At 43.3% G+C, this 23,136-nt stretch overlaps 1 protein-coding gene across 1 annotated transcript; it reads left to right on the top strand.

The window, feature by feature from the left end:
- Window positions 1-242: 242 nt before the first annotated feature.
- Window positions 243-22,428, top strand: LOC121005155 (ubiquitin carboxyl-terminal hydrolase CYLD-like). The gene is made up of 12 exons (XM_040437722.1): window positions 243-371; window positions 3,447-3,879; window positions 8,381-8,507; window positions 12,773-12,908; window positions 13,014-13,121; window positions 14,332-14,411; window positions 14,494-14,560; window positions 14,658-14,790; window positions 15,013-15,121; window positions 15,978-16,096; window positions 18,539-18,731; window positions 21,113-22,428. The coding sequence occupies exons 1-12, from the start codon at window positions 334-336 to the stop codon at window positions 21,298-21,300; spliced, it is 1,731 nt and encodes a 576-aa protein (XP_040293656.1). The 5' UTR covers window positions 243-333; the 3' UTR covers window positions 21,301-22,428.
- The last annotated feature ends 708 nt before the right edge of the window (window positions 22,429-23,136 follow it).

The raw sequence follows: 23,136 nt of genomic DNA on the forward strand, positions 1-23,136 counted from the left end.
CCATAAGAATAGATGCTCCAGAATTGTTATTACATGGGGAATGCATGAAGCTATTAAAACAGACATGTCAGAAGTAGTGAGAGGTCCTCTTTAATGAATAAACTACAAGTTATACTGAATCTTTACCATTAAACTATTTGTATTTGAATCTGCTCAGCTCCTTCTACTCTATAGGATGCTGTCTGCAGATTGGGCCTCGCGCTGTTCAGTAGTTGTGGACCTCCACCTGCAATTTTAAACCATTTACCCATAAGATGGATATTCTCCTTCGCCTGCATTATTAGAGAAAGTCTGCCCTATAAGCATTGCTTTTACAGCAGAACGCAATGGATCATGAAGGCGCCATACAGCAGCACACCGAGTGCCTACAGGTTTGTAATATACGGATTCCATGTGCTGTCATACAGGGTGAATGCCTATTGCCATTGCTGTGGGCATGACTCCAATTGACACTGTTTGTGAGTCTTTCAACATTTACTGGGAAAGAATGCCAAAAACACATTTTTAGGACATTTGGCTGGGTGATAACTCCCAGACCCCCCCCCCCCCCCCCCCCACAGCCACCTATAATAATGTCTTATACGATGCCATCGGAAATCAGTTCCGTTGATTATAATAAGCCTTTGACAAGCTGCATGAATCGTCAGTCACGGTCAGGACACAAATTGTATTAAAATATTTTAGATAACTAAAGCAAGTTGGTGGCAGGAAGACACATAGTGAGCTGTCCTGGTGTACCTGTACAGAGCAGCAGGTGATGTACAGGACCAACATAACATATCAAGGACAGAAGGACACGTGTATTATTTTGAGAGATTGCATCAGAGTTGCCTGTCCCTGTTATTACATAAGAAGAGATACACAAACAAATACCGAGCAGACGCTTTCTCAACGTCATGATGGCTTGTGAAACATGATCAGTGTTAGCTATTCTGAGCATTGGTGTGGGATTGCTGTATTACCGCTTCCCTCGCCTGTCCTTAACCTCAAATTGAAAGGAATGAGGGAGGAAAAGTTAACGTAAAGAAATGTATTGGCAATAACGTACTCTTACCTTAAGAAATGAAATGGAGTTGCACAAATGAAATAATGTAAATAGTAAATACAAGGGTACTTTGGACTATGGACGTTGGTGGACATTTGTGCCTATTGTTTCAATAAAAAGCCATCAACTACCTACTTTATTGCATTTTTAAGGGTTAACTTGCACTGTGATGTATACTGTTTACACTTATACTGTTTTACATTGTTGAACTGCATTTCATATGTTTATGTAATATATCCTATTCATTTGCACTGTATTTGCACTGTTATTGCACTATATTTAAACTGCATTGTGGAGTTAGAGAGTAAGGGTTAATGTACAGGCAGTTAATACTGACAGACTTTCTACCTATGCAAAGTTTTGGAGGGAAAAAACAGACACACTTACCTTCTGACTATCTGGTTTAGCTCTGTTGTTTATGGCTGAAGACTTGTTTATGTCTGGAAAAACTGCTTAGTCATTCCCATAGATTTGCTTTGAAATGCTATACAAGTCTATGGCAGACTGAAATTGTAACACTGTATTTGTTTAGGCTGTGCTTTTCCACTCCACCCCTCTCACTAGAAGGTTCTATTTCAGCTAGAAACTGTATATAGAGAGGGTAGTCAGAGACCCTAGTTGTTTGCAGATAGGAGAGACTCTGTCAGTCTGCAGATAGGGACCAGTGTTTAATAGAAGAGACTCTGCCAGACTGCATGAGTGACCATAATAGGATGCTAGGATGGGGATACTCTGCCTCAGACCCTGTGTCATAAGCCTTTTGACCAGAGGGATAGTTGTACGACTGAGCCACAGACCCTGGGCCACCAGCCCTTTGGCAAGGGTACCAGCCTTCTGAGAGAGAGAGGGACAGCTAGATCATCCTTTTTCTCAGAATTAAATCTTCTTCTGCCTGGGAGGAGACTGGAGAAGCCAGCTCAGTTACCTGCCTGTAATGTTATGCACTTGAGTTCCTCCAGTAAAGAAGCACATTGGTTTACTGCAAACCCTGACTCTCTTGACTTATTTCCCATTGGGATGCACCACGCCTTCCCTTCTGGAGAATAGCAACATGTGGTGGCACCTCAACGGTGTCTGGGGGACCCAGTGTAGCGTTAGGGCCACCCCACACCAGGCTGCTGCAAAAATACTTACCTTTCCACACTCCAGCAATGCTCTCCCCTGCCCTTTCTTGTTGTTCTTTCTCATATGAGTGACACATACTCAAACACAATGTTTTCTTGGCCAAAATGAAAGCTTAGCCGATCAGCCAATAACGTGGCTTGGTTAGTGGACCAATATGGGGACGGATGTCTGCTGGAGGCAAGCAAAGAGTCTGACAGAGACACTGCTGCCAGCTTATAAGTGACTTACTGTCTTATCTATTATTTATCTATCTATCCCAATGAAAACAACACTAGTCAAAACAAGAGAATGCAGTGGGTGCAGTCCCTCCAGGCCATGGGCTGTAAGCCAATGTCTATCTGTCTGTCTATCTATCCATTCATCTATCTCTTTATCTATCTATCTATCCATTTATCTCATATCTATCTATTTATCTATCTACAGTATCTATCTTTCCCAAAGAGAGCAGCAGCACTAGTCAAAACAGGAGAATGTAGTGGGAGCAGTCCCTCCAGGCCATGGGTTGTAAGCCAATAGATGTACGATGGAAGAATGAGGCAGAACTCCAAAATAAGGTGAAAGGGTAGTGGACACGCTTTATTCACCCCAAATGCTTTCTATCTCAGATCTATCTATCTATCTATCTATCTATCTATCTATCTATCTATCTATCTATCTATCTATCTCAGATCTATCTATCTATCTCAGATCTACTGTATATTTATCTAATTGGTTACTACACAAGTGGTCAGTGCATGTAGATACTAGCCATGCTGCCAAGTTTAGATGGGTGTATCTCACATGCTGCTCTGTCATACCTGCAGTATAAATAGTGCGTTTGCAGAACACAGGTTACACAGAGAGTGACACCCTCACCAGGTAAGTTACAGTCCTGGGGTATTACTGATGCTATATCGACATTTGCAAAGTATTTAGCAATATATATGGGGAGGGTAGAGCCCATCCGTCGCTTAAACAGACCCTTCAGATAGAAGCTTGGAGTCTAGTTCTTGACTCCAATGTCAGAACCCGTCAGACATTTCAGATGAATGGCTGCCATGAAATACATGGATGGCAGAAAACCTTCAGAACAAAGTGGTTATGTATTTTGGCTCATAGAGGGGAAGGTCCTGAGCAGTCAGTGGTAGTAGTTGTTGCTGTACTCTGTGTTTTATCCTTTGGTTTACTCGAATGCAGGAAAAAACCTGGCCCTAAATTCTATTCATCTAAAATCTGTCTCATTGTTCCCTTCTTGCCTATTTATTATGATGTCTAAGATATTGACCCTTAATTTCAGGTTCCACAAAATGTCCAGTATGAGTTCCACAGCCAAGTCTCGGAAGCCATTTATTGTCCTAAGAGAGTTTATGACTGGCCGGCACAAGGTGGCCTCTGGATTCATAGGTGTTTTTCTAGACAATGACCAGACACATGGTCGTATCATGGACCTGTCTTCACGTCCCGAAGTATTGGTGAGGAGAAACGTGGTACGGCTCCTCAGCCGGAGAGAGTCAGCCTTTTTGTATGGGATTGGATCACCTCAACGGCGGCTTCATCTACTGGCCAACGAGAAGCTATTTCTTGCAGTGTGTGCATTGCAGATTAGCGATGTTGTCCGAGTGCGTTACCGGGGCTATGCCGCAGTGGGTGTAGCCACTGGCATCTGGGAACTTTCTGAAAAATCAGGACTGTGTGATCTTACAAAGTTACTGGTTGAAATTGAATTACTGGTGAGTAAATCTATAACATAATAATTCAATAGTACTCATACCCTACTGGCCATCAAACAAGGTTGTACAGCATAAGAAGCGGTTCTGGAGATTGTAAGAAGGAAAATAGGGGGCGCAGAAAATGGGGATCTCTCAATTCCCTAAATTTACAGGTCTCCTGCAAAGTCCGGCTGCTCTGATGAAAGGGTAACTTCATCGGCCTAGACTTTGCTAAGAGAGATAAGCGCAAGTAGCCAAGTGAGTGTCCGCTTGTTTGCCGTTCACATATCACTTTCTGGCAAGGCTTGAGTTAGAATAAGTGAGTGTTTTCAAGATTTTTTTTTATTCTTTTTTGGCCTGGGCATGGAAGAAGTCTGTATGGGGCGCTCCTTTAATGAAAGCACAGTTTGGCTGAGAAACCATATGTGGGGGAACTCTCTAGCAGGCACCCACACTAGATGTATGGGTGCCAGTCTTTGGTTTTGGGGCAGTCTTTTGCTATCATTATGAGATTATGACAGGTATATGAGGACAGGGCTAAAACCCATTGTCATCTATGGACTAGCCTTATCCCCCTTTCCTTTAGTCTATATTAACCTGCACAGTCCCTATCCACACTGGAAACTTTAGCAAACAAGTGAGAGGAAAGATGTTCACGGGTCTTCTCTCCCACCAGGTTGAAGAGCAGCACATTTTGACTATACTTTATTCCAAGGTGTTAATTATAGTGAAGCTGTCCCCTCTCGTTAAGAGCCCATGTCCCCTCTCGCTAAGCTCTGCCCACTTCTCTCAACACTGAGAAGTGCAAATACAAAATATAGCGCCATAATTTCCGACTTTTTATACGACATGAAAGTGATGTAAAACCTATGATGAATCTGTCCCATAGTCTGCATCCATCGTAATATAACATGAAATATTGGAAAAAGGAAGAGTTTCATAAGTAAGGGTACAGCTACACGGCCACACAGGTAGCACGACGTGTCGTGGCCAGGATAGCGGAGTAGTGGTGATCCCATAGAAATGAGTGGGATCGCTGCGCAAGTGGATTTTTTGAGACTTGCCCAACGATCCAGCCACTATCGTTGTGCACCAGTGTAGCCGTACCCTAATATTCTCCTAGACATACATTGTGTAATTCTGCAATGAAAATCCACAATAAAGTCCAGTACAATGCAGGTATAACACATGCGGTGGAAAAATATGTGTTGATTTAATGGCATGCTATGTATTTTCAAGACCTCATCATGGCCTATATTAAGGGTACGGCCATACGGGAACATTGAAAAATTGCATGCGGATTATCCACAGTGTTTTACACTACCAGTGAAGTGGATGAAATTTCAACAAATCTCCTCTCTTACATGCTGCGGAAAAAATCGACTTGCGTTTTGGATTTTAAATCCAAAGCAAATCAATTTATTTTGCAGTTTTACAATGCAGATCTCACTTTTTGCAATGCAGATGGTAAAATCTGTAGAAACCTCTGTGACAGATCCGCCCTTTGTGGTCACATACTAAGGCCATGCTCACAAGGCGTATTTTTCATGCAGATTTTGGCATGTTTTCCACACCAAAATCCATGCATAATCCACCTCCCATGGTTTTCAGTTGGCAATCGCTGTAGTTCATACTGAGCGTTTTTTTTTTTTCCATGCGTTGATAGAATTTTTTTTTTTCATACATGGTAAAGGCCTAAAAACCACATCAAAATCAGCATCACAATCTGCACCAAAAACAGAATAACAGTAACTGCACATGATGTGGATTTCCCATGGTTATTCTGTGTGGATTTTTATGTGGAAAAAACACAGCCTAAGGTCGAATGCACACGGCCGTGTTTCACCAATGACGCTGTGCTCTCCTACTCTCAGCAGGAATCCAGGCCGTGTTACCAAGGACCACTTACGGCCGTGAAACACGTCCGTGTGCATTCGGCCTAAGGGTCCTTTCACACAACCGCATGAATGGATCCGGAACCGTTCCGCAATTTTGCAGAATGGGTGCAGACCAATTCATTTCAATGGGGCCGCAAAACACAGTGTGCTGTCCACATCCGTAGTTTCGTTCCACGGCCCCGCAAAAAAGATAGAGCATGTCCTATTCTTATCCGCATTCGCCGACAAGAATAGGCATTTCTATCATAAGGCTGGCCGTGTGTGTTCTGCAAAATGCGGAACGCACACGGCCGGTACCCGTGTTTTGCAGATCAGCAATTTGCAGAATTACTGTCAGGTGAATGGACCCTAATATGGTACCATTAAAGTGAATGGGATTTGCCAAATTTCATATCCAATTTTCTCATTCTGTACTTACGGAAATTGACCTGCTGTGCATACTTTAAAATCTGCAGCATGTCAATTGTTTGTGCAATTCTGCACCTTAGAGATAGCAGTTTTTCCCCTAGATTTCAATGGGGTTAACATAAATAGAAAATCCACACCAAAAACTGCATAAAAACGCACAAAAAACGTGATTAATTGTGAAGATATATGTGCGTTTTTGCGGTTTTGATGTGGATTTCATGCAGATTTTCTGTGTACTAATCAGGTACCTTTAGGGCCCATTCAAACAGTGGAATTTGCCAGCATAAATTTGGCGCGACACTGTGCCAAAATTCCGTTGGTGGACGATTGGTGTCTGCCTCATATTGCTTTTAATAGGAGGCTGTGCTGCAGTTCACAGGCCAGTGGTTTAAAGGGGTATTCCCATTAGAGACAATGGGGCATGTCACTAGGATATGCCCCCATTGTCTGATAGGTGCGGGTCCCACCTACACAGACAACGGAGCAGCGATGTTGGTGGCCAGAAGACCCCAGGTTTGACCAGGTCCGGCCACCGCCAAGCGTTTTCCCCATAGTACTGAATGGGAGCGCACTGCGGTTGCGCAGCCACCACTCCCATTCATTTCTATAGGGCCAACTGAAATAGCTGAGTCAGCGCTTGGCTATTTTCGGCAGCGCCATAGAAATGTATGGAGGGCGGCTGAGCATGCGCAGTGCGCTCTCCACAACTTTTGGCATCCATTCTCAGTGTAGGTGCGGGTCCCAGCGGTGGGTCCCGAACCTATCAGACAATGGGGGCATATCCTAGCGTCCTAATGTCTGAGATGGGAAAACCTCTTTAAAGCTGCAACCTTGACAAGAAGGGACATGTCCCTTCCTGGCGTGATGTCCGGATGGATGCCGTTGGAAGCCACAGTGGATGACCGCTCACGGTTTAGCTCGATTCAATGTAACTAAGATGCAAGAGGGTCCGCGGCATTCAAAGTGAACAACTGCGTCAGAAATAGCGTCTGTTTCTGCCTCGGGGTACGCAGCAGAGTTAGACAGCATCAAAATTCACAGTGTAAACGTACCCTTAACAAAAACGGCACAGAAATGGAATTTTGAAGTAAATTTTGCGCCTAAACTTTCGGCGTGCTAATATAACCGTGTGAACATACCCTCAAGGATGTAACATACAGCAAAATCTGTATGTGGCCATAACCATTGCAAAAATGTTCATGCCATATCTCAACATTTATAAACACATGACAAAATAACGTGGTCTCAAAAAGCAGGAAATGCTCAACTCTGTATGCCGTTATGCATCTATACCGGGGGAGCAAATCCTGCACATGTGGCCCATTGCTAATGGAGATCCCCAGCAAAAAATGCATACAGTGGAGGATGCCTGCAGCGGACCACAAGTGCCACAAAAACATCCTACACAGATAACAAAATGTGTGGATGCAATTGAGTATATGAAATTAACTTTTACACGAATAGGTGCACTACTGTGGTGGATGCAATCAACAAAATCTTACTAAACCCTCACACTGATGTTAAAATGAGACTTTAGCCAATATATCCTTATATGAAGGAGCCCGCGCACCACGTCAAGATATCACCTGTGAGGTCTGCGTCATATCAGTCAGCCTTGAGTGGGACTCGCAGCCTCCTCCCTCCTCCCACTGTATGTGTGGTTTCACACTGCAGGTAACGGGGAGCTGTTTGCTGTGAGTCGGACCTTACGCTCCTGTAATTCACCCACTGACCCCTGGTTCTGCTCATACGGCACAGGTAGGTTAGCGTTAGGTGCCACCTGAGATACCTTGACGTGGTGCGCGGGCTCCGGTATGTCCTTCATATAAGGATATATTGGCTAAAGTTTCATTTTAACATCAGTGTGAGGACTTAGTCAGATTTTGTTGATTGCATCCACCACAGTAGTGCACCTATTCGTGTAAAAGTTTATTTCATATCTCCACATCCCCATGGCATGCTCACGCTAGCTGCATTTTCTATAATTGCACTAATGCTAAGTCAACAAACATAATATACAATGTATACTTCATAGCAATAAACGTAATTAAAAATGGAGACCTGCGAAATACTATTTCCATTGGTATTCCTTTACCATGTCATCCAGGTGCAGTCATAACTCAAAAATAGACTTGGGTGCCCTTTAAGACATGAAATATAATCTGAAGACATTTTAATTTTATATGACTTTCACAAGACTTGGTAATATTTTGCAGGAAGGAGAGTTCAACGATAATGCCACGCCATTGATAAAGATTGATGCAGGCGATGTTCTGGCTGTAAGTTCTAGCATACAGCGCTATCCACAGTACAGGGGAAACGGACCCAGGTCGGAAGAAGAAGGTACATGTCTATCAAATAATACTGTGGCCGAGTGCAGCTAGGTACCGTATATAAGAAACAAAGAAAAGTCTTGGCATTATCCGCTTTCGTAAAGATGATGGGGCAGATGATTCTGGTATTTTGGAAACTGATCCAAGTTCTATGACGTCTTATTGATGCCTTTTAGTTTCCTAATGTCGCCCGGGTACAATGTACGTCATCAATGAAAGCAATCCCAGAATCCCATCTGCCTTTGTCACGGCATGCCATTAAGCCTGTATTTGTTTTACCGTGGGAGTGACACGTGTTGCAAGGATAATTAGTATGTAATAATTGTAATTACAACATGTTAACCTTTAAGGCATTTACAACTCTCATTTCATGTCCCTGGCCTGATTTTATAGCGCTTACACATATGATTGCCGTAAATAGTCTCCAAGATCATTTTTTTTTAAATTTTACAAAATTTTTGTATGTTTCTTAGGCTACTTTAACATCTGCATTTTCCTTTCAGGTTTTGAGATCCGACAGAGGATCTCAATACCGGAGGAAAAACGCTATAGTCCGATTTAATACAACCGGCTGCATCCGTTCGGATGCGATTGTATTAAATAAAAAAATGGACAAACCGGATCTGGCACTAACACCATTGTTAGTCAATGGGCGCAATGGGAAAAAAAACTGCATCCATTGCACCATTGCCTTAGCTTGTTCAGTTTCGCAAACCAGACACAAAACCACAGATTGCAGCGGTTTTGTGTCTGGTCACAGAACGCAACAAACCGGAATGGAATGCATTCTGATCCATTCTTTTACGGTTTGTTCAGTTTTGTCCCCATTGACAATGAATGGTTACAAAAGTGGAGCATTTTCCTCCTCCTCTGCCGGATCTCAACGCATATGTGAAAGTAGCCTTAAAAAGGTTTTCTGAGATATTTTTATCTGATGATTAGAGATGAGCAAAGCGAATGTCAGATAGAAACATAGAATGTGTCGGCAGATAAGAACCATTCGGCCCATCTAGTCTGCCCAATATACTGAGTACTATGGATAGCCCCTGGCCCTATCTTATATGAAGGATGGCCTTATGCCTATCCCATGCATGCTTAAACTCCTTCACTGTATTTGCAGCTACCACTTCTGCAGGAAGGCTATTCCATGCATCCACTACTCTCTCAGTAAAGTAATACTTCCTGATATTACTTTTAAACCTTTGCCCCTCTAATTTAAAACTATGTCCTCTTGTAGCAGTTTTTCTTCTTTTAAATATTCTCTCCTCTTTTACCTTGTTGATTCCCTTTATGTATTTAAAAGTTTCTACCATATCCCCTCTGTCTCGTCTTTCTTCCAAGCTATACATGTTAAGGTCCTTTAATCTTTCCTGGTAAGTTTTATCCTGCAATCCATGTACTAGTTTAGTAGCTCTTCTCTGAACTCTCTCCAAAGTATCAATATCCTTCTGGAGATATGGTCTCCAGTACTGCGCACAATACTCCAAATGAGGTGTCACTAGTGCTCTGTAGAGCGGCATGAGCACCTCCCTCTTTCTACTGGTAATTCCTCTTGCTATACACCCAAGCATTCTGCTAGCATTTCCTGCTGCTCTATGACATTGTCTGCCTACCTTTAAGTCTTCTGAAATAATGACCCCTAAATCCCTTTCCTCAGATACTGAGGTTAGGACTGTATCACTGATTTTATATTCTGCTCTTGGGTTTTTACGTCCCAGGTGCATTATCTTGCACTTATCCACATTCAATTTTAGTTGCCAGATTTTTGACCATTCCTCTAGTTTTCCTAAGTCCTTTTCCATTTGGTGTATCCCTCCAGGAACATCAACCCTGTTACAAATCTTTGTGTCATCAGCAAAAAGACACACCTTACAATCGAGGCCTTCTGCAATTTCGCTGATAAAGATATTAAACAATATGGGTCCCAGAACAGATCCCTGAGGTACCCCACTGGTAACAAGACCATGGTCTGAATATACTCCATTGACTACAACCCTCTGTTGCCTGTCCCTCAGCCACTGCCTAATCCATTCAACAATATGGGAGTCCAAGCCCAAAGACTGCAATTTATTGATAAGCCTTCTGTGTGGGACAGTATCGAAAGCCTTACTGAAGGCTAGATAAGCGATGTCTACTGCACCTCCGCCATCTATTATTTTGGTCACCCAATCAAAAAAATCAATAAGATTAGTTTGACATGATCTCCCTGAAGTAAACCCATGCTGTTTTTCATCTTTCAATCCATGGGATTTTAGATGTTCCACAATCCTCTCCTTAAGTATGGTTTCCATTAATTTCCCCACTATTGATGTCAGGCTTACTGGCCTATAGTTGCCCGATTCCTCCCTACTACCTTTCTTGTGAATGGGCACAACATTTGCTAATTTCCAATCTTCTGGGACGACTCCTGTTGCTGCATCTGAAGCCTCTTCGCTAAGCCGAGTTCGGTTCCAAGGTTTTTCACTGTAATAATCAATTACTGAAGTTATTCAACGAAGTCACGCGTGACTTCGTGATTAACGGACTTCGAATCATCGCAGGCAGTATATTCTAATACTGTATGGAGAAGGATCTCCATACAGCATTATAAGCATCCGAAGTCCCTTCGCTAATCTCTACTGATGATCTATCCTCTGGACACCCAAGACTCCCGCCAATCAGCTGTTTGAGAAGGCACCGACATTCACCATAGCGCCATGGCCTTCTCACAGCTCTCTTTAGGCCGTGTGAAATCACTTTCATTGGTCACATGGCCTAGGCGTCACTCAGCCCCATGGAAGTGAATGGGGCTGAGTGCAATGCCAAGCACAGCCACTATACTATGTAGGGCGCTGTGCTTAGTGAGCAGTGAGAAGGCTGGGGCACTACCGCGAGCACCAGTGCCTTCACAAACAGCTGATCGGCGGGGGTCCCGGGTATCAGACCCCCACCAATCAGATACTGATGACCCATCCAGAGGATAAAACCTCTTTAACCCCTTCAAGACCGGGACAATTTATGTTTTTGAGTTTTTTTCCTCCCTGCCTTCCTGGAGCCATGACTTTATTAACTGTTCCGTTCACATAGCCATATGAGGCCTATTGTGTCTTGTAATTAAATTTACCATGTCTTGTATTCTAAAAAGGGAAAACATTCTTTGGGGGGTGAAATTGCAAAGAAAACGCAATTCTGCCATTTTAGGGGGATTTTGCCTTTACAAAGTTCACTGTTCGCAACATGGCGACCTTATTCTGCGGGTCAGTGCAAGAAAAATGATACCAAGTGTATATAGATTTAATTGTGTTTTACTACTAAAATTTGTAGCGCCATATTCTTACACCTATGCCCTTTTTTATACTTCTGTCCACACAGCTGTGTCAGGGCTTGTATTTTGTACGGGGCAAGATGTCGTTTGTGTGGGTACAATTTTGATCACTTTTATTCAATTAATTTTTTTGGGGGGGAGGGGGGAATCGGACAAGGTGACAAAAAAAATAACTAATTGATCACTTTTTTCCACTACGGTTATGGCTTTCACCATGCATGATAAATATGTATGTGTTTTAATAGATTGGACATCATTTTTTATTATTATTTATTTTTATATGTAAAGTAGGGAAAAGGAATTAATTAAATTTTTTATATTTTTTGTGGAGTTTTTAAAAAAATATTTTTTCTTTTTTTTTTCACTTAAATTTTTAGTCTCCTTGGGGGTCTTGAGCCTGTAATCGTTCAATGGCTTATACCATAAACTGCAATAGCATACTATGGTAGTCTATGGGATTTCTACTAGCTGCCTATTAAGTCCTGCCGCAGGCACAGCATATGGCACTATGTTTTCTGGTAAACTGACGGACATGATGATAGAATCTGACAGACCTCTCTTGGTGACCGTCATGCAGATGCGTCACAGCTTGAATTTTGTTTTTCTGCTCCTACGATGGAACAGAAGTACAACATTCCTAACATAGGTGTTCTTTGCAACTCTTGAGTTATACACCACCCCGTCATGTTGTATAATGTAGCTATATAATGCTGTGTAATTTGGCTGTGTTCCAACAACATATATAATATACACACCTTGTTAAATTTCGTCCTCAAAACCTAATCCTGGGAACACAGGGGAACGTTTGTCTACATATGTCTCTTCTAAATGGATTGCACAAGAACATAGATCCCTTTTTGGGTATCCATGGCCCCAAGTACCAAATGAAGTTGTTTGAGCCTGACCCTTTAGTCCAGCAAATATAAGATTAAAAAAACATTATTAAATGTGTTTTTCCTGTATCTGCCCAGATATGTATAGTGTCTTGGAAGACTTAAAGGACCATCCACCTGTGCATGAATCCGATGTTCAGGAGAAGATGGTTGGACAGAGAAAAGGCATTCAAGGCCACTACAATTCTTGCTATTTAGATACCACCCTTTTCAGGTGAGGACTAATGAATTCCTAATAAAACAGGGCATAGAAACCTAAATCCTATAAAACACTTATAAACCTACAGTAATTGTGTGCCTCTGATTTTTTCTTTGACAGCCTGTTTGCGTTTTCTTCTGCCTTGGATCACCTCTTACGCTCTCCTGATGTTTGTGATGCCAAAGTACAGCGAATCTTGCGGCAAGATATTGTGAATCCACTGAGAAGGTACATTTCTTTTAGAGAACTAGATCTGCCCATCCACATACAGATAGCTATATGAGCATTTTCATTAACAATCTAAGTATGGCTGCAAGTCTATCTTTTGTACATCTTCAAAGAGAGTCCTAGATCTTAGGATGTCCTGTCAGTGAACTGATCTGACAAGCAAATTCAATGGGAGTTCAGCTTGACAGAATGGACGACAAACATGGAAATAGCTGTTAGAAGGGGTTAAAGGAAGTCTATCACCACAGTATGCCACCATACACTGCTTATATGGTACTGTAGCATAACTATAGATGAATCAAATGGCACGTGTCTTCTTTTGTTTTGATGTTCACCAAAGGAAAAAAACTCAGTTTTATTGATATGTAAATGAGGGCTTGCAAGTGCCCAGGTGTGGCGTTGGGGCTGTAAGTGCCCAGGTGTGGCGTTGGGGCTGTAAGTGCCCAGGGGTGGCGTTGGGGCTGTAAGTGCCCAGGGGTGGCGTTGGGGCTGTAAGTGCCCAGGGGTGGCGTTGGGGTTGTAAGTCCCAGGGGTGGCGTTGGGGCTGTAAGTGCCCAGGCCGCTCTGCCTTCTTCTCACATAACCCCTCCCCAGCCTGTTGCTTGGCCCACCCTGTAAGACTCTTGCGTCATCCAGTTTAATGTATGAGATCCCGCCTGCGCTTGCGCACTGTGATGACCATTGTGGGCAACAGCATCGCTCCATGCAGTGGCGGGATCTCGTCCAGTACACTGGATGACGTAAGAGGCTTACTGGGCGGGCCAAGCAACAGGCTGGGGAGGGGTTATGTGAGAAGAAGGCAGAGCGGCCTGGGCACTTACAGCCCGAACACTGCCCCTGGGCACTTACAGCCCGAACGCCGCCCCTGGGCACTTACAGCCCGAACACCGCCCCTGGGCACTTACAGCACGAACACCGCCCCTGGGCACTTACAGCCCGAACGCCGCCCCTGGGCACTTACAGCCCGAACACCGGCCCTGGGCACTTGCGAGCCCTCATTTACATATGAATAAAACTGCGTTTTTTCCCTTGGACTGAATCCAAGCATCAATCATCAACTGTAGTCCAAAGCTGCTTTAAACTGAGCCAGTATACATTATATACAGTATAATCTAGTAGTGGTTTCCCATATAGCTGTTCCTCATGCTAATGGTATACAAGATGTGGGATATTTTCTGCATTTCACATCATATTTCACATCGTATTACAGGAGCGGATTTGTACATGCTGAGAATGTCATGAAGCTCAGAAAACTACTTCGATGTGACACCTTTGTTACGGAGGAGAAAGGTTGGTTTGTAATTTTAGGTACTTTTAGTTGTTTTATACATGTTGTCAGCTATATTCATCTCATGTGGTCAATCTCTTCCAGACCCTGAAGAGTTTCTAAGTGCCTTATTACATGAGGTTCTAGCAGTGGAGCCACTTCTTAAAATCAGGTATTAGTTCATGATTCTGTCACTGGCAGGCATGTACGACACAACTGCGTTGCCTTTTCAGCTGAATCTCATGGCGATATCTTTTTCGATATTACAGATGTAATAACAAGACCCAGGAATGCAACAGCTATCAAATAATTGTGGAAAGAGATGGAACCCTAAAGGTTCCCAGTGTCCAGACCCTTATGGATAGGTCATTCCGATTCTATGAGAACCTAACATTTGACCAGGTAAACGCTCGCCTACAAATTCCCCCTACTGCGATCTTGATGTTTCCCTATGGGGGGAAAAGTTGCACAACAATAGCAACAATTTCAGCTTGGTTGAGATTCTTGCAATCACCACAAGTCACCTGCAACTCCCATAGGAAAACACGAAGGTCACGCAACACGTCAATGATACATGTTGGGTACACATTTCCTTTAAGCTTACACATGCTGTACTATTTACAGGTTCCAAGTTGCCTCATCCTTCAGATGCCAAGATTTGGCAAGAAGTTTAAAATGTTTCCATATATATTTCCTTCCCTGGAACTGGACATCAATCACATGCTGCACAAAAGTAAGTCACATATTTTACCCTAGCAGTATGGCTCGAGCAATCCTAGTCTAGCACTGCGTTAGGCTCCTGCACACGGCCGTGTCCATATCTCGGTCTGCAGAAAACAGATCCACGAAATGCATCGGCCACATGGATCCACAAAGTACAGATATTGCATGTCCCCATGGTTATCAATGGGTCAGTGTGCTGTCTGCAAAAAAATGTGGGTAGCAAAAATTCAGTGGTGTGCAAGAAGGTCTTCGGCAGACAGTTTGGGATATGGTATAGAAGATCTCAGTGAGAAAAAGACGGAAAGGTCCAACTTCTAAAATCCAATTCTTATTCCAGCGGTTTCAAATTTTTCCATACCCAGGACAGTAATACACAATCTACGCGTTTCGGACTCACAGATTACAGTCCTTACTCATGACAAATGTGCTATACAAATGCCACTCTATATAAACCCCGATTTACATGTTTTGCGGATCTGTGATTTGAGTGTGGTGAATGTCCAACCGCCCACTCCGGGTGAGCCTGCTTAGCCTGCCCCATGTTTGATGGGAGGCATGGGGGTTTATATGGAGTGGCATTTGTAGAGCACATTTGTCATGAGTAAGGACTGTAATCTGTGAGTCCGAAACGCGTAGATTGTGTATTACTGTCCTGTGTATGAAAAAAAATGTAACCGCTGGAATAAGAATTGGATTTTAGAAGCTGGACCTTTCCTCCTTTTTCTCACATTACAAGTTAGCAGCTGATCAAGGCTGCGTCCGTGCTTCTGGGAGTCGATTTTAGGTGAGCGCTGCAACTTTTGTATGTTCTATATAGAAGATCTCAGTATATGCTTGCAATATATGGTTGATCTACTTGTCTGCAGGAAGCATGGTGTGCTGTCTATGTCTGAGTTCTGCCGAGTATGAATGTACCCAGTGCCTTGCCGATCCTTTAACCACGGATGGGAATGTCCGCCAGTTCTGCCAGCTTTGTGAGAAGCAGGTCAGTATCTGAAGTATATATACATATTAGAACACACTGTACTTGAGTTGAAATACTGTATGTATACTCCAAAACATAGAATGTGGAGACCAGATAGTAGGTAAATCTCACCAGTAATTTAAGGTGACATTCCCGTCTCCTCTATTCACATTATAGCCAGAAGCCATGACGCTGTGCCGGATCCATCACACCATTGACACCAGTGGCACATGAGAGACCCTCATTGTTTATAACAGGGTGCTTAGGCTTGTATGGAAAAAAATAGTGCCGCATACATTGCTATTTCTCCTGTCAAAAACATTGGAACCTACAGCTGTGCCTTCAACAAAAATGTGAACCGAGTCTAAAGACCCCCATGGACATTAGCGTATTGTTGTCCAAATTTATCAGTATCCGCAAGACCAGACAAGAATCTATTGTATTTGGGAGCCCTCGACTATACCCGGGAGAGAAGACTCTACTCAGGAGAGAAGCATGGTGCATATAAAATTTTTCACCCGATCCTTTTGTTCTTCAGGGAGATGTATATGAGTGTATATGTAGAAGTGGAGAGAGATAGCTCTCGGCCGAAAGAGCGTATGGTGTATTTGCACCTTTAGGATCACTTGTCTCACTTTACAGTCGTGGCCAAAAGTTTTGAGAATGACACAAATATTAGTTTTCACAAAGTTTGCTGCTAAACTGCTTTTAGATCTTTGTTTCAGTTGTTTCTGTGATGTAGTGAAATATAATTACACACACTTCATACGTTTCAAAGGCTTTTATCGACAATTACATGACATTTATGCAAAGAGTCAGTATTTGCAGTGTTGGCCCTTCTTTTTCAGGACCTCTGCAATTCGACTGGGCATGCTCTCAATCAACTTCTGGGCCAATTCCTGACTGATAGCAACCCATTCTTTCATAATCACTTCTTGGAGTTTGTCAGAATTAGTGGGTTTTTGTTTGTCCACCCGCCTTTTGAGGGATTAAGATCTGGGGAGTTTCCAGGCCATGGACCCAAAATGTCAACGTTTTGGTCCCCGAGCCACTTAGTTATCACTTTTGCCTTATGGCATGGTGCTCCATCTTGCTGGAAAATGCATTGTTCTTCACCAAACTGTTGTTGGATTGTTGGAAGAAGTTGCTGTTGGAGGGTGTTTTGGTACCATTCTTTATTCATGGCTGTGTTTTTGGGCAAAATTGTGAGTGAGCCCACTCCCTTGGATGAAAAGCAACCCAACACATGAATGGTCTCAGGATGCATTACTGTTGGCATGACACAGGACTGATGGTAGCATTTACCTTTTCTTCTCCGGACAAGCCTTTTTCCAGATGCCCCAAACAATCGGAAAGAGGCTTCATCGGAGAATATGACTTTGCCCCAGTCCTCAGCAGTCCATTCACCATACTTTCTGCAGAAGATCAATCTGTCACTGGTGTTTTTTTTGGAGAGAAGTGGCTTCTTTGCTGCCCTTCTTGACACCAGGCCATCTTCCAAAAGTCTTCGCCTCACTGTGCGTGCAGATGCGCTCACACCTGCCTGCTGCCATTCCTGAGCAAGCTCTGCACTGGTGGCACTCCGATCCCGCAGCTGAATCCTCTTTAGGAGACGATCCTGGCGCTTGCTGGACATTCTTGGATGCCCTGAAGCCTTCTTAACAAGAATTGAACCTCTTTCCTTGAAGTTCTTGATGATCCTATAAATTGTTGATTGAGGTGCAATCTTAGTAGCCACAATATCCTTGCCTGTGAAGCCATTTTTCTGCAACGCAATGATGGCTGCACGCGTTTCTTTGCAGGTCACCATGGTTAACAATGGAAGAACAATGATTTCAAGCATCCACCCTCCTTTTAACATGTCAAGTCTGCCATTTTAACACAATCAGCCTGACATAATGATCTCCAGCCTTGTGCTCGTCAACATTCTCACCTGAGTTAACAAGACGAAAACTGAAATGATCTCAGCAGGTCCTTTAATGACAGCAATGAAATGCAGTGGAAAGTTTTTTTTGGGATTAAGTTAATTTTCATTGCAAAGAAGGACTATGCAATTCATCTGATCACTCTTCATAACATTCTGGAGTATATGCAAATTGCTATTATAAAAACTTAAGCAGCAACTTTTCCAATTTCCAATATTTATGTAATTCTCAAAACTTTTGGCCACGACTGTATAGTCATTCTGCTTCATGCACTAACATCCTGGTAACGGGCTTGAGTTTGCACACAGCAGCCAATCAGAAGGGGCAGAGCTACAAGAAAGTGTAAGCTATAGGTACTGACTTGCGTAACATTTCCGAGCTTTCTGGACTTCTGCTAAGTACACTAGCTTTGGAGTAGGTTGTGTTTTTTACACAGTCCACAAAAAATTGTGGATAGTCGGCATTTATTACGCACTGTATATAATATGCTATAGACCTATCTACGGTGGTGCCTCATGATTGTCCTCTCTACCTATAGGTTCATTCAAGCAGTCAGATGAAGGATCACAAACCTACAAGACTTGAAACGCAAACTAATGTTTCTAACCAAAAACAGAAACTTGAATTGTTGGCCGTTCTCTGCATAAAGACCAGTCACTTCGTCTCATTTGTTAAATATGGACCAGGCAAAAATTCTTGGGTCTTCTTTGACAGTATGGCGGGAAGAATAGGTACGTAATTTACTTTTTATAAGGAATATTGACAGAAGCGAACTGAAAACTTTTAAAGTGGCAAAGAAAACTAAAAGTGGTCCTATATTGTAGGCAAATCGAAAGTGACAGAAGGCATGGCCAACCCAAGTAGGCAGGGACAACCGAAGGAGGTGGGAGCCAGCAATACCATAGTGCAGCACGAAATACTGCCATCCTTGCTGCAATATTCTAAGATATCACCTTCCAGAGGGCAGCAGTACAGTTCATTTCAGGAGGGCTCCTGCGGCTGGCGGCCAGGTTCATATGTACCTGGAGCCCTGAACATGAATTAATGCTGAGAGAATCAGATCATTATGTACTTGGCTGGCAGCCATCAGGAGGGCTCGGGTGGCTCCATCAGCATTGTCCCACCAGGAAATTTCCCTGTTAAGTCTATGGCCCGTCCGCCCCTGACTATCAAAGTCTGGCAAATTATTATCATTAATATCATTTTAGAGCCCAAAATGTCAAAGAACCCCTGAATATGTGTGAATATTTAGGCCTCATGCACACGACCATATCCGTTTTTGTAGTCCGCAAATCACAGATCCGCAAAACATGGATATCGGCCATTTGCATTCTGCATTTTCCCCTTCCGCAGTTCCTACACTATGTTACAAATGCCTATGCTTGTATAGGACATGTTCTATTTTTTTTGCGAGGCCACAGAACGGACATACGGATGCGGACAGTACACAATGTTCTGTCCGCATCTGTTGGAGCCCCATTGAAATGGGGTCCGCATCCACATTTTTCTGCAGATCGGACGCGAACCGAAAATACGGTTGTGTGCATGAGGCCTTCTCATGCGAAACTCCATTTTCTCCAGTTTTTCTTCCGGGAGTGTCCACACAGAAAGGATAGACTACACCATGGATGAGATCAATTAGTGTTGTGAACGTCCACTGGGAATTTCACCTTTTCCAGTACAGAGGGTGAAATCCGCAACAAATCATGGCAAGATCTGCAGAGGAAATTCTGCTGTGGTAAAATCTGTCCTGTAGGGCCATACATTTAAAAGAGCACCTGTCAGGAGGATCAGCCCTATTAAATATATGGCCTGGTGGGGTTGATCCTGCGGATCACAATGCTACCTGTCTTGTGAAAATTGGTTGTAGCATTCCTGAGGGGAAAAAAAGGATTTTTATTATTTATGCAAATTAGGGTCTCAGTGCACTGAGCGGCGGGGCCTAGCCTCTCTGTGCACCTCAGGTTTCCAGTGCAGTTTCTTTTCTAATTAGCCCTGTAGCATGTGGTATGTAATAAAAGAATCATACTCACCAGCTCGACTCAGCGATCTTGTTTTCTTACAGCTGGGGTAGAGCAAGGTTATGTGTGCTGCTGAAGCCAATAATGGCCTCAGCTGTGATGTGTCCCCAAGCAGCAAGTCACTGCTGGGTCATATGCCACTTGGGGACATGTCGTTCTTCAGGCCAGTCATTGGCTGTAGCTGTGCTCATGACCCCGTTCATACCCTCATCAGAAGTGACCAAATTCTTTAAAGGGTTTCTGTCACCCCACTAAAGTGATTTTTTTTTTTGGGCTAGTTAAATTAGTTATATAGCGATATATTAAAATATAATAGTGTTCCTTACTTTGATCCAGCAGTTTAGTCAAAAAACGAAGTTTTATCATATGCAAATCCGGTCTCTACCAGCAAGTAGGGCGTCTACTTGCTGGTAGCTGCTGCAGAAATCCGCCCCCTCCTCTTGTTGATTGACAGGGCCAGCCGGGATCTCCTCCTCCGGCCAGCCCTGTCGGCATTTCAAAAATCGCGCGCCCGTGTTGAATCTGCGCAGGCGCTCTGAGATGAGGAGGCTCGTCTCCTCTGAACTCTCACAGTGCGCCTGCGCCGATGACGTCTTCCATTTCGATGATGTCATCGGCGCAGGCGCACTGAGGGAGCTCTGAGGAGACGAGCCTCCTCATCTCAGAGCGCCTGTGCAGATTCAACACGGGCGCGCGATTTTTGAAATGCCGACAGGGCTGGCCGGAGGAGGAGATCCCGGCTGGCCCTGTCAATCAACAAGAGGAGGGGGCGGATTTCTGCAGCAGCTACCAGCAAGTAGACGCCCTACTTGCTGGTAGAGACCGGATTTGCATATGATAAAACTTCGTTTTTTGACTAAACTGCTGGATCAAAGTAAGGAACACTATTATATTTTAATATATCGCTATATAACTAATTTAACTAGCCCAAAAAAAAAAAATCACTTTAGTGGGGTGACAGAAGCCCTTTAAGGAAATCAGTCCACTGGAAGTGTAGATACAAGTTGCTTTTCTCATGTGCGGTGTAGGAACCTAGAAGGGTAAAATATGTTTAAACTCTTTCATTGCAACCTGCTTATGTTTCAACTTAGGTAATGAAATTGGCACAAATGTCCCAGTGGTACGAGCCTGCCCACAACTGGGAGACTACCTGTCAATGTCTGAGGAGGAATTCAGTGCTGTGGACTTCACAAAGATGGACGCCCTACCTAAAAGATTCTTCTCCGACATCTACATGTGCATCTACCAGTGCCCAGATCGCAGCATGCAAACTGGCTGACCTACAGATCCTAGTAAACGATGACAATCTTGTGTTACTCATGCTTCCCCATACACAGGTTTAAAGATGGTAGACCTAAAAGCATTTCTGACAGTTGACAACTAACACCGAACGAGATGAATCCAGTATCGGGCCTATTCTGGAATCCTTCTGATGTTTTCAGGGGCCATTACTACAGGCTTTCTACACTGCTCTAGACTTTCAAAAGATGTCTTCTGTGTTACACCTTTCCCTCATCAACAGATATTTGTTCTTGATGGACAAGGTATCTCTGCTATAATAACGTGTAAAAAATTTCAAAAGTGTGAAAGACACAAAAGACACCAAATCTATCTAGAAATCCAAACATTTGGAAGTTTTCTTTTCCTTTTTTATATGTCTATATTTATGAACAATGTGCGGTGGTCAGGTATATGAGTCCTTGAGGTGCATGCATACCACGCATCATGTACAATAAAATTACTTGTATGGCAGCCATTAGCATATTTTATGTAAGTATTTTAGGACTAACTCTATGGGAAAGGATTCTGAGGCCTTTTCATCCATAATCTACCACAAGTGGATGTAGAATTCTGCCTTCTGCCAGCCAAACATTAAACTGGTGCATCAGCCATCACAATAAATTAGAATGTCATTGAAAAGTTCATTTATTTCAGTAAGTCCTCATTCACCTCTCCATTAGGAGATAGGGTACAGAGCAGTCTGCCGGGTATAGATTCTCTATAGGGTTTAGGTCAGGAGAGTTTGCTGGCCAAACAAGCACAGTGATACTGTGGTTATAAAACCAGAAATTGGTACTTTTGGCAGAGTGGGCAGGTGGACTTGATATAACACAGTGGACCAACACTTGCAGATGACGTAGCTCCTCTAACCATCACTGACTGTGGAAACTTCACACTGGACCTCAAGCAACTTGGATAGTGTGCCTCTCCACTCATCCACCAGACTCTGGAACCTTGATTTCCAAATAAAACGCATAATTTAGCTTAATCTGAAAACAGGACTTTGGACTATTGAGCGACAGTCCAGTCCTTTTTCTCCATAGCCCAGGTAAGACGCTTCTGATGTTGTCTCTGGGTCATGAGGGGCTTGATACAAGGGATGTGACAGTTGTAGCCCATCTCCTGGATACATCTGTGTGTGGTGGCTCTTGAAGCACTGACTCCAACCTTAGTCCGTTCCTCCCCCAAATTCTTGAATGGACTTTTCTTGACAATCATTTCAAGGCTGCGGTTATCCCTGTTGCTTGTGCACCTTTTTCTACCACACTTTTTTGTTCCACTCACAGACATCCCAACCTGCAAAAACTCATTTCAGGGAAGTGCACTTCTCATTTCAGGGAGGTTTTCTTTTTTTTTCTTTCACAAACTTTTTATTACATTTTCCAAACATATGCAGTATCTGCACACTTTGCTCTATGGCAGTGATGGTGAACCTTTTAGAGACCAAGTGCCCAAACTGCAACCAAATACCCACTTATTTATCGCAAAGTGCCAACACGGCAATTTAAACTAAATACCAATATAGTATATCTTTCATGTACTTTATCATATAGCTATAATAGCCTGCCTACATTCAGTGTGCCGCCTGTGCTGTTCATAGTGCGTCCTGTGCTGATGAATGGCAGGAAAAGTCTAAAGCATATTGGTACGCCATAGAGTTTTTCCTGGGTGCGGGTGCCCACAGAGAGGGCTCTGAGTGCCGCCTCTGGCACCCGTGCCATAGGTTCGCCATCACTGCTCTATGGTGTGAAGGACTGGGCTCATTACCCTGCCCCAAATTATCATATTTATGTATATGATTAAAGGGATTCTGTCCCCACCTATAAGCCCTGTG

The sequence above is a fragment of the Bufo bufo genome, chromosome 6 (genome assembly GCF_905171765.1).
Source record: "Bufo bufo chromosome 6, aBufBuf1.1, whole genome shotgun sequence".
In the NCBI taxonomy this organism is placed as follows: domain Eukaryota; kingdom Metazoa; phylum Chordata; class Amphibia; order Anura; family Bufonidae; genus Bufo; species Bufo bufo.

Bases quoted from the DNA above. Each gene is read 5' to 3' on its own strand.
- LOC121005155 (XM_040437722.1), top strand. From the start codon at position 334: ATGAAGGCGCCATACAGCAGCACACCGAGTGCCTACAG. The intron at 372-3,446 runs GTTTGTAATATA...CCTTAATTTCAG, and splicing joins AGCACACCGAGTGCCTACAG to GTTCCACAAAATGTCCAGTA. The intron at 16,097-18,538 runs GTCAGTATCTGA...CTCTACCTATAG, and splicing joins GCCAGCTTTGTGAGAAGCAG to GTTCATTCAAGCAGTCAGAT.